The sequence below is a fragment of the Rhagoletis pomonella genome, unplaced genomic scaffold (genome assembly GCF_013731165.1).
Source record: "Rhagoletis pomonella isolate Grant_MI unplaced genomic scaffold, Rhpom_1.0 Rhpom_scaffold_01451, whole genome shotgun sequence".
NCBI classification, from domain to species: Eukaryota; Metazoa; Arthropoda; class Insecta; order Diptera; family Tephritidae; genus Rhagoletis; species Rhagoletis pomonella.
Window position 1 is genome coordinate 10849 of NW_023460005.1, and position 11513 is coordinate 22361.

Below are 11513 nucleotides of genomic sequence, written 5' to 3' on the forward strand. Positions count from 1 at the left end.
CGCACTTAGGGATTATAACCCTCAGGCAGTAGAATTCTCCTTTCTGTTTTGCGAAGAAAAGGAGCTGAACACCTTTTGCAGAGAACACCTTTGTATATTTTTAATGCTTCTGGGTTATATCCTATCTTCTTTTGTCTCTCATTCTTTTGCATATTTTGGAGTTTGACAGCTGAACTCCGCCATTTAATTTGCATATGCAACTAAAGTCAGACGCGTGATTTTGAAGGTGTTTTTATTTAATGAATTGTGATGAATTGGTTAATATTAAAGTCGTAAAGCAAGTTATAACAAATCAAGTAAAGTGTAAAGTGAAGGGGAATACAAAAATATATTGGTAAAGTGGCTAATTTAAGCAGAATAGGAGTGATAAATGTACGCTAATTTCCGAATTTTACAAAAAAGGGCATATTTCAAACCCAATTTGTAAATAAATTAGTAACCAAAATTTACAAAAGTGAGTGTTAAAATATTGCGTCGACCCTTGACTACAAGTGTGTGAAATTTTTTTTTGGATCGGGCCACCCATTTGGACGGAATAGCCCGAAATAGTTGTGAGCGGTACTAAACCCCACCCTCTTTCTTTATAGACCTATTCATTACACTGCGTAACCAGAAATATTCCATTTAAAATGGTTGTTTTGCTACAAACTCCGACAACTAAAAAGTGTACAGCTTGCAAGGATCAAGTTCCGACTACCGGGGAGTGGTGAATATTGTGTGTTGTTGTTATTATTGTAACAGCGTACAGATTCCCGAAAGTTTTTGGGGTGTGTTGCTGGAATGGCAGTCCTTGGCCAGATATAAGTCTGGGTCGTTCCGGGTACGTAGACCCGACTGTCGTGGTGGGAACCAGGGCTCGAATCGTAACATCCGTTCACGGATCGAAAACGATACGAAAGAAAATGACGTGATACGTCAGGCAGTATAAGCTGAATGGGACAAAGAGTATGTTTACGTATGTCATCATCCGAAAAATGTGTTTTTACGTGACGAGTAGTACGATATCGTTTGTTGCGTTTCGAGCCCAGGGTTGTTGCGAATATTATTCCGAAATAAAAGTTCTTTCCGGATAATAAACAAACCGATTATCCAAATTAAACAAGTTTGGTATCAAATGAAAGAGGATTTAAATAGCTTTAACACCGAAATGTCTAAGCGAAGAAAGCCGTATATTGAAAAATATTTCAATAAAAAATGTTAATTATTTACCGTAAAACAAATCTTGTGTCAGGTATATGCATTTCTTTAGTATTAAATTATAAAAAAAATATAAATAGAGGTCGTTGTTGTTGTTGTTATAGCGGCTACAACAACCCCGCCCAGATCGGCTGATATCTCAGTCGTTGTCGTCGAGCTCCACTAACGGCAGCCCCAAGAAGCATGCAGCCTCAATTGGGTCGGTCCACAGGAACGTAGCCGTTAGGGTCGTGGGGTTTTCCGGGCATGCGAAGAGATGTTTCGAGTCGTGAGGGGTCTTTCCGCATGCCGGCTATTAACAGGTATTTCAGTCCTCTTTCATATGATACCAAATTTGTTTAATTTGGACAGGGGGTTTGTTCATTATGCGGAAAGGACTTTTATTTAGGAAAAATATTCGCAACAACCCTGGTGGGAACGTGGGATATTTAGTTGTTGTTGTTGATGTTGTTGTTGTTGTTATTGTTGCGGCACTACTTAACCCTGCGTATTTTGGTTCATCCTTCAATCATTGTCGCGAAGCTCAACTTACGGTAGGCCCTGAAAACGGGCAATTTCAATAGGGCCAAACCAAAGGGAGAGGGGTTTTAGTTGAGTGGGATTGCTGGCATGCGAACAGGTGGTTGGTGTTGTGCGGGGAATCTCCACATAACGGAAACTCATTGGGAATATTGGGGTCGAGTCCGGACAGAAACCGACCTAGTTGTAAACAACGCCGATAGTTGTCAACAAGAATCCAACGAAGACCTTTTTTTAATATTTATTTTTTCTACTTTAAACATTGAAGTAACTGTGACAGTTCTGCATAGGCAGACTTTCTCTATTGTGGAATACCCTTACGTGCGAGTATTGAGTACACGTGGAAATTCGTTATAAAAACTAATACCTCATTGCAGGTGTTGGTATAGATGATATAAAGAGGATGAAAATAGTATTTCCATGCTGATCATAATGAGCATAACATTTATGGTAATCCAAACACCAATACTGATCCAGTGGCTCCATATGTCGCGTTCGCAGTTGTACAATTTTACAGTCTTCATTTAGTACTTTGTTATATTGCAGAGTTTGATCAAAGATCTTTTTTATTAAATCTACACGCAAAAGGCCGCCCCCTAATACTCTTTTTCCTCCTGAATTTTGGTTTAAATTACGAGAAAAAACACATTTTTTTGCGTTTGTATTAGCAACTATAATAGACAGAACACACTGATCGATATCTAATTGCTCTGGTAAACTGCGTGGCATACATCGCTCCACGTTCTGCAATTGACTTTCGCCAAACACATCCTGTGACATAGTCCGCAAATCGCGAAAACTCGGACCTGCTCCACATATAACACAAATGATACTACTTGGCGCTAAAGGAATACTTACGAAACGATATGCCAACTTTTTTGATTAGAAATAGAAAATTACACACTATATTAATCCATCATCAATCAAAAATTGCTCACCGTTGAATCTCGTTTTGGTAAATACACAGGGACATCATTCTGTATAGTACTCGACGAATTTAGTAATAATAAAAGTAATTCACGATCTATTGGATCCAAATCCCACCAGCCTTCTGTACCCACTGCTACGTTATTTCCAACGACAAGGCAGCAGAAAAGCGAACCGCAAAGGTCACTAAAATCGTTTAGTCGCTGCGCCAATTGTTGATTTTCCGTTGATAGTATACAGTCGGTAAATCCTAATATGCGCGTTGTGCACGCTTCTAATGCCGCATCTACTAATGGCACATAATTTCTTGCCTCCTTCTTCATCCGATCCAACAAAGTTAAATCAACAAGCTCCTTATAATTAACAAATAGTGCAATTGCACCAAACACTACGTCGGCTAGTGACTGCAGGACCGCTTCAGACATTGAACGGGCACAAACTATCAACGTGACAGCATTGTGGAAATCTCGCCAAACATAAGTCCAATCCTCAGAATATGTTACTTGCAGGGTTATACCCAGTGATTTGAAGAACATATGAAAACCATTTAGTGAAGCCACAGTAGAAAAGGGCAACTGAAAAGATCAATTTACCAATAAATGCAAAAAAGGATCATTATTTTAACTTACATTATCGCAGTCCCCTTTTTTGCGAGTAAACACTGGTAGACCTCCACTTGTTGTTAAGCAAATTATGTAAATCGACATCCTTTTAAACAATATGCAAACCAAGCTGTAAGAAATAAATAATTTACATAAATAGAAAACAAGTAGAAAAAATAATCATTATGCTGCCCGACCTATCTAGTTATAAAAAATAATAAACAAAGACGGCCTGCAGGAAATTGGTTTGGAAATCGACACCGACAATTGACAGCTAAGTCCCCTTTCAAACACGTCAAGTCTTGAAAGCAATTTTTATCGCATTCTCTTTTGTGTTTTCTCTTTGCTTCCACACGCGTCAAGTTTTATTGAATTCAAGTCCTCGGATCTTTAAATGGGAAGCAACGAAAAGATCAAAAGAGAACAAGAAAACTTGAAACGAATTGACGGTACGTAGGTATCTGTACTCCTCCCCTCTCTTCCCCCCGCCATCACTAACGAACGAACAGACTTGAAAGCAAGACTTGACGTGTCTGAAAGGGAAAAGCAAGCCGCCAAGGCGAATTTACTGGCCGTCTCCATAGGATAAAATTTATTGCTGTCCAGCTGTCATTTTGGTCGCTAGATATAAATTATATCAGTGGCAATATTTGTGTGGGCTTTTTATATCTTGATATAGGCATCTGTGAGATAGCTTCTAAAACGTGTTTTTGCCGGATTTAATCACTTAAAAAATTTAGAAAATAGGCTATTTTACATCCAATTACGTAATAACAAATATTTTAACCGAAAACAGTTCATTATCTGCTTTTATATTAAAATATCAATAATGTTGCCGCCACGAAGTTTTCATGCAAATGAACATGTAGCTCTCAAACTACCAAATTGCCGGCAATAGATGGCAAGATATAAGCTCTGATTAAAGGCCTGGTCAAACAGGCGCGATGCGGCACGGTGCGGTATAATCCCGTACGATATGCGGTATCAAATACCATGGCGGTATATGGGAGCACTCAAACAGACGCGGTATTGGAAGTGTGGTACAGAATTCTACCGCAGCATGCAGCGTTCACCGCGTGGTATAAGAAGATATAAGATATAATTTAGAGCTAGAGTTCTACCACATATTTTATCTACAAAAGTGCTATAGATTATAAATTCTACCTTTTTCATTATAAAAAACATGAGTTTAAAAGTGCTCGTAATACATTTGGCATAAATGTGATATTCTTTGGTTTTACTTCTCACAAAATAAATAAAATAAAGTTGAACTTTTTCGTTTGTTAAAAAAATCTAATCTGGCAATGTGGCTCAGAAATATGAGCGATAAATTTACTGGAATTTCAAATTCTTTCGCAAAACGTTCAAAATGGAGCGTTTAATTGAGCTGGTAAAATGCTATCCAATTTCATACGATTTAAAACATCCTGAATATAAAAATATACAAAAAAAGATGAAATTTGGTGATGAACTGAACGAAGAATATAAGTCAGTAATTTAACGTGTTGTGTATAAAATAGAGACGGGTACGGGCTGGAATATTTGCTGTCAGCACGAACTCGTGCGGGCCTGGGCGTTCAGTAAAATTTCATAAAAGCACGAAAAGGCACGAAAAAGCCCGTTGCTAATACTAAAAATTTAGACGAGCTTTTGGTTTTATACAAAAAAAAAATAGTACATATTTAAAACTCTTTGATAAGAGAAAAGCAAAAAAAGAAATATTTGGAAACCGATAGAAAATATATGATACTTAGTAGTTTTGTTTACATACATATCTGTACATAAAATACCTTCCACTTTTTCTACTTCACAGAAAATATATTATAAAAATCTTTGATGTAAAATATTGATTCGCTTAAGTAAATATACATATGGACATAAACACAAAATTAAAATTATGTACATATGTATACATACAATAAAAGTCGTGCCGGGCCGGGCCGGGCCCCACTAAAATTCTTAACTTGCGGGCTTGTGCGTGTTTTTGAAAGTTGATTTTACACTCGTGCCGGGCCGGGCCTGAAAATTTAGGCCCGTGCCCATCTCTAGTATAAATCATTACCTATTATTTTTGTGCGCAATAAAAAAAATCTTGTGTTGTAGATGTTTCATCTTGGAAAAGGTTTCATGAGATAGGTCTTTAAAGCAAACGCTTCATCCCCAACTAAAACGAACGTAGTCGGTTCAGTTTCTTCAGGTAGAGGTTTACTTTCCGGAATGCAAAAATTTCCGGTTTCAAACTTTTTCCCATGCTGGAGTTTTCAAAAATGCCTCCATCGCTATTTTTGCCATAACCTCCTATGTCGACACATAAAAACTTATAGTCAGCTCCAACAATAGCTAAATGAACCACCGAAAATTGTTTTAGGTAGCAGAAGTGTTGCGAACCAGTATTTTTTGGGCACTTTATTGTAACATGCTTCCCATCGATACTTCCTGTGCAATTTGGGAACTGCCATGCTTCGTAAAATTGCTCTGCTGAATTTTTCCATATGGCTTCTGTTGGCTGAGGCATGTAAATGGGCTGCATACGTAACCAAATTGCTTCGCAAACTTCTTCCACGATTGCGCTAACGGTAGTGAATCCGACTCTGAAACTGTGTCCAATTGTAGAAAAGCTGTCCTTAGTCGATAAAAATCTGAAAATAAACATGTTTTTACTTTCAGTTGATACTGTGAAAAAAAGTGGAAAAATTTGAGAGACTCCTATGCAAAGCACTTAAGGATTGCAGCAAAAAAACCGGTCAAAGCGCACAGCGATATAAAACTTGGCAATGGGCAACGCATATGCAGTATTTTAAGCCATTTCTTTCTTTTGCTTCAACAGTGAGCAATATTCATGAAATTCCGACCGAAGAAGAAATATTAGATGAAGAACCGAGTTGCAGCTCAACACCATCCACATCAACTTCTGTGCGAAAACGTGGAAGCACTTCACAGTCTGCTGTTGAAGATATAATTGGTCATATAAAAAATAAGCGCAGCCGCACGGATCTAGATGGCACCGATCACATATTTCTTGGCTATTCTAAGACAATAAAAACTTTTTCCCTAAAGCGGCAAATGGAAGTAAAACATGAATTCGCCAAAATTATAATGCGACATGAGATTGATCATTTGGTAGAGCAAAACGAAAAAGAAAGTTGCCCGCAAACAGAAAGCAATTCAACAGAAAGTTACACACAGGATTCACTAGCTGCTTATTTTTCAAACTTCGAAGATTAAATGACTCATATTTTTTAATCACCTGTAAACTTATTTTTAAATAAACTTATTACCTTAAGGCTATCATTAACCGCTCTTCTGCAGATATTGGCTCCCTCCAATTTGTGTGTTGCTTTGTAATATCAGTCCTTATTAAATTTAGTATTTCATCAAAGCATTCAGGGAGCATGCGGAAATATTTATAAAATCTTTCCTCGTGGTTACGCAGTTGGGGCATCAGGCTGGAAAATTCACCATCTTCTTCTCTTCTCAAATTTATTTCGTGAACCCATCTTTTTCTAAAACATATACATAAATTAAGAACTTTGCAGGATAAAACAACGATATAGGCATATTCATACCTTCTGTTTTCTTCATCGAGAAGTGCTGCTAATTAGAGTTGGGTCGTTTCGTTCTGAACTTGTTCAATTGACCGGGTCTTTTAACTGAACTAGTGAACTAAATCTTTGATCTTCGTTCTTCTAGTTCTTTTTGTCTATGTCGCTCTTTTCGTTCTTCTTGTTCAAGAATCATCAATGTCGATGAATAAAGACTTGGTTAAGAGTGTTACCAGGGCGCTACAATTGTTATTTAGCAAATAAATCCCCTGCCAGCAATGATCATTGCTAAGGTTATTTCTGGCTACACTGCCATTTAATTTATTAGCCGTAAAATAAACTTACGGCAACACTTGTTTTCGCTTTCAAACTACTGTTATCTTGAAAATTTCTCACCAATACTCAACATTTTATTGTTCCTACAAAATTTTTCTTATGGCTGAAAAAAGAAAGCGTTCCGAGCTATGGAACCATTTTATTGTAGGTGAAGGCGGCAAGAGTGGGAAATGCGTGTATTGTAAGGCTACATTAAGCATAGCAGGTGGGTCGCAAAGCAATCTTGCTCGGCATTTGAAGGTGAAGCACCCAACAGTCACCTTAGCCGTCGTTCGGCAAGAGATATCGTCGTTGGAAACACAGCAGCCAACATCAACTACAGGATTAGTATCTATTGCGGGCCAACAAATAATTAGTAATTTTATCCGACGACCACCTCCAACTCGAAAAGTAGAGCTAATTGACCGTCAGGTTCTTAAAATGGTAGGAAAAGGCAATCATGCGCTTAGCATTGTAGAAGATTCCGAGTTTAAAAATCTAATTGAAATGATCACTCATTGCCCAGGATACAAGCTTCCTACGCGCAAAAGTTTGTCAAACTCGCTTTTGCCAAACGTTTATAATGAACTAAAGGCGAAACTACACGAAGAGATACGTTTGGCAAGTGCTGTGTGCTTGAGCACAGATGCATGGACATCGAGGGCCAATCAAAGTTATATTGCAGTAACCGCACATTTCGTAGAACCTGAAAAAGGTATATTAAAATCTCACCTTATAGCTTGTATCGAAAGTGCGGAGCGTCATACCAGTGACAACCTGTGTGCAACACTGAGAAAAATAATGGATGAGTGGGAAATTTCTAATAAAATTACAGCAGTTGTGTCAGATAATGCAGCAAATATTATTGGAGCAATAAAGATAGGACTATGGCGTTCAGTCCCATGTTTCGCACACACACTTAATTTAATAGTTCAAAAAGGATTGCAACAACTAGACAGTATTAAAATAAAATCAAAAGCGATTGCTGAGTTTTTTCATCGAAGCGCTAATGGGTTACAAAAACTAAAGGAAACACAAAAACATTTAAATATGCCTGAATTAAAATTAAAAATTGATGTGCAAACGCGATGGAACTCAACATATGAGATGTTTGATCGTCTATTAAAGGTTAAAGATGCCTTAAATGTAGTTCTGTCACGTCTTAAGCCTGACCTTTGTATGACTCACCAGGAGTGGGCTATAATAGAAGAAATAGTACCCGTATTGAAGCCATTTTATGAAGTGAGTACCGAGTTATCCGCTGAGCAGAACGTTACTCTTTCCAAGGTTGTAAGACTTAGGCCCAATTTCAGATGGCCTATTTAAGTAGAGATTGTTGATTAACTTCCACTATTCATTTTCAGATCATACATTTAATCTGCACTTAAATGGCCAATATCGGCTATTTAAATATGAGATATGCAACCCTGTGTTTGTACCAAACAACCAAGATTGATTGGTAGGTTGTTTAAGCAATCCCACCAAAAAACAATCAGCTGTTCAGCGTAAAATGTAAACAAACAAGCAAATGCAACAACAATTTCAAGGAACAGGCAGCAGTGCTGCCAATTGTTTAGCATATTTAAACGAAGTTGATCTGAAACCCAGCGAAAGTTAAATGGCATTTAAACAACAATCCACAATTAGACTTAAGTGCCATTTAAATATTCATTTGAAATTGGCCATTAGAGACAATATATGTACATATGTATGTATGCTAATAGTAAAAAAAAATTATCCCTACAGGTCACTATATTTTGCAAAATGCTGCAAAAATTCATAGCAGGAAAGGTTGCCAACTCAGAAGACGTTAGGGGTGTTTTAAAAGTGCTACAAACAGAGATGATGACACGTTTTTCTAAAATTGAAAATAATATTTTATATGCAGAAAGTACAATACTCGACCCTCGATTTAAAGGGCGTGGTTTCAAAAATGAGTATGCATACAAAAGCGCAATAGAGCAATTCAAAAAAAAGTTAACAGTAATACAACCAGCAGAAAGTGCCAGGGTTGAAGAAGTTGAGACATTTCAACAGAACGTAAACAATTTTCAGCCGAGGCGAAGCATTTGGGACGAGTACGACTCTGAATTCCTTTTGGTAACAAGTTCGATGAATACCATTGTGGCAGCAACACGAGAAGTTGATAAGTATTTAAACGAGGAATATTTAAATAGAAGAGATGATCCACTCAAGTGGTGGTGTGAGCGGAAAAAGATATATCCTCGCTTATATGCCTATGTTTTGAAACGTCTCTGTATTGTTGCAACTTCTGTACCTTGCGAGAGGATTTTTTCAGTAGCAGGGCAAATTATTACCGACAGAAGATCCGTTTTATTGCCTGAAAAGTTGACACACCTGACGTTTTTACATAACAATATGTAAAAAAATTTCATCTTTAAATTTATTAAAAACATGTTTTGTAATACAATTACATTAATTAAATTTAAAAATTTTAATTCAAAATTATACATTGGAATATTTTAGTGACGTTTCGAGATATTTAAGAGACCTTTCAAACTTTTTCGGGACTTTTAAGAATGTTGCAGGTCAATGATACATACATACAAATATGTATATGCATCTTAACTTTCGCTCAAATAACAAAATGCAATTTTACTGAAATTGCTTTTTATTATAAAATATAAATGCATAATTAAGGGATTCACAAGACGTGTTAACCGTCGTGAAATCTTAAGCTTAACATTTTTGTATGTAAAACAACGGTTAAAATGGTTTTAGGTGGGCTATTTATAATTTTTTGTCAGTTAAAAAACATTTCGGTGTAGTTAAAAATCCTCTAAAACCATTTTAATCATTATTTTACATTAAAAAAATGTTAAGCTTAAGATTTCACGACGGTTAACACGTCTTGTGAATACCCTAAATATGTATGTTATACACGGCCTTGATTTATTCTGTACACCTGTTTCGTAGGCATGAGATTGTTCAACAATGACAATGAACAAAGTTGCTTACAACAAAAAAAAGAACTAATGAACAAAAAGAACAACTTGTTCGTTCATTAAAAAAAGAACAAAAGAACTAAATCTCTGGAATGAACTAGAAAGCCCTGCTCTACTGCTAATAGCAATAATTCGTCCTCAGAGCTTGAGCTATCCATTGCGAAAATCGGATTTATAATATATAAATTTAGAAAGAGGAATGCGTAGAATGCCGTTAATTTGAGCTCGTCACATGGCAACAATGTTTCTTACTATACCGCACCGCGCCTGTTTGAGTGCATTTGCGTATATCGTTACCGCGTATCGTACTGGATTATACCGCGCTGTACCGCACCGCGCCTGTTTGAGCAGGCCTATATATTGCTCTTGAAGAGTAATGAGCGGTCTCCATTGGCTATTTATATTCTAACATATGTATCAAGATATAAACTTTATCCTGTGGAGAAGGGCAGTTATATAAGGTGGTGTCATAAACCAAAAAGAACGCGACGTTGTATTTGTAACTGGTTTTGAGAAAAAAGCGGGTTCGTCAGCTGAGCGTTTGTTTACATCACAAGCACCACTATTTTACACTTTATTTTAAGTAAAGAAGAGTTAATTCAACATGACAACACATTTTTAAGCATTTTATTGCATCATTTTACATAAATTGTGCGCTTAAAGTGTCTGACAATAATTTTGGCTAATTTTGGTTTTCGTTGTTTTTTTTGCTTTGTTTACTTTTCGGTCGTTTTCCAGTGAAACAAGATGGCGTAGAACCCGCTAAAAAATCTACTTTTTTCACTCTCTTGTTCTTACGTGATCTTGTGTCTTTCGTCCATGAGGTGGTGTTACTAGCTCAGCTGATTTTGTGTATGTGTTTCGCCGCACGGCTTCTGATATCAAAATGAAAAATTTTGTTTGAATTTCTACACACATTCTTAGGGCCGGTTGTTCAATGTCTGATTAGCACAAATCGGAGGTAGAAGCTCCGGTTAGATACAACTACTGCTTTATCGATCACATGCTATATGGATGCTGTCGAAATCGTCGATAATGAGCAATAAAGCAATAACAAAATAAATGTAAATTTTTGTTTTTGTACTCCTGCTATCACCTTATATTAATTCGCCTTGCAAGCCGCATTCATACATTCGCTTTGGTCATGATTCAAATATTTAAGAGCCCCTGCACACTGCATACAAACTTCTTCGGCCGACGATTTACAGGTCTATTCTGCGCTGGTAATAAAAAGTTTGTAACCGGTAATTAAAGTTCCTGTTAATTTTGAAACCCTTTTCGCATTCTGTGTACTCTTGTATCCGGTAAATTTTGTCACCATCTCATAAGCTGGTAACAAATTATTGCCCCGTGAAATATGCAATGCCAGAATTTGCACAATTCTTCATAGCTGAATTAGAATCGCGGTGGCAAGAACTGGTAACATTTTTTGGTAATAAAATTTT

The 11513-nt window shown here is 36.9% G+C and overlaps 2 protein-coding genes across 2 annotated transcripts; one reads left to right on the forward strand and one right to left on the reverse strand.

The window, feature by feature from the left end:
• Positions 1–1664: 1664 nt before the first annotated feature.
• Positions 1665–6968, reverse strand: LOC118752386 (protein fuzzy homolog). The gene is made up of 5 exons (XM_036487273.1): positions 6812–6968; positions 6524–6748; positions 3273–3375; positions 2655–3218; positions 1665–2589 (listed from the first exon to the last, which is right to left on the reverse strand). Exons 2-5 carry the CDS (start codon positions 6685–6687, stop codon positions 2077–2079), a joined length of 1344 nt encoding a protein of 447 aa, XP_036343166.1. The 5' UTR covers positions 6688–6748; positions 6812–6968; the 3' UTR covers positions 1665–2076.
• Positions 6969–7543: 575 nt separating this feature from the next.
• Positions 7544–9062, forward strand: LOC118752389 (zinc finger BED domain-containing protein 1-like). The gene is made up of 2 exons (XM_036487279.1): positions 7544–8344; positions 8991–9062. Exons 1-2 carry the CDS (start codon positions 7544–7546, stop codon positions 9060–9062), a joined length of 873 nt encoding a protein of 290 aa, XP_036343172.1.
• The last annotated feature ends 2451 nt before the right edge of the window (positions 9063–11513 follow it).

Bases quoted from the DNA above. Each gene is read 5' to 3' on its own strand.
- LOC118752386 (XM_036487273.1), bottom strand. From the start codon at position 6,687: ATGCCCCAACTGCGTAACCACGAGGAAAGATTTTATAAATATTTCCGC. The intron at 3,376-6,523 runs GTAATAAGTTTA...TATTTCTTACAG, and splicing joins CGGTTAATGATAGCCTTAAG to CTTGGTTTGCATATTGTTTA. The intron at 3,219-3,272 runs GTAAGTTAAAAT...TGATCTTTTCAG, and splicing joins AAAAAGGGGACTGCGATAAT to TTGCCCTTTTCTACTGTGGC.
- LOC118752389 (XM_036487279.1), top strand. From the start codon at position 7,544: ATGGTAGGAAAAGGCAATCATGCGCTTAGCATTGTAGAAGATTCCGAG. The intron at 8,345-8,990 runs GTGAGTACCGAG...TTTTATATGCAG, and splicing joins TATTGAAGCCATTTTATGAA to AAAGTACAATACTCGACCCT.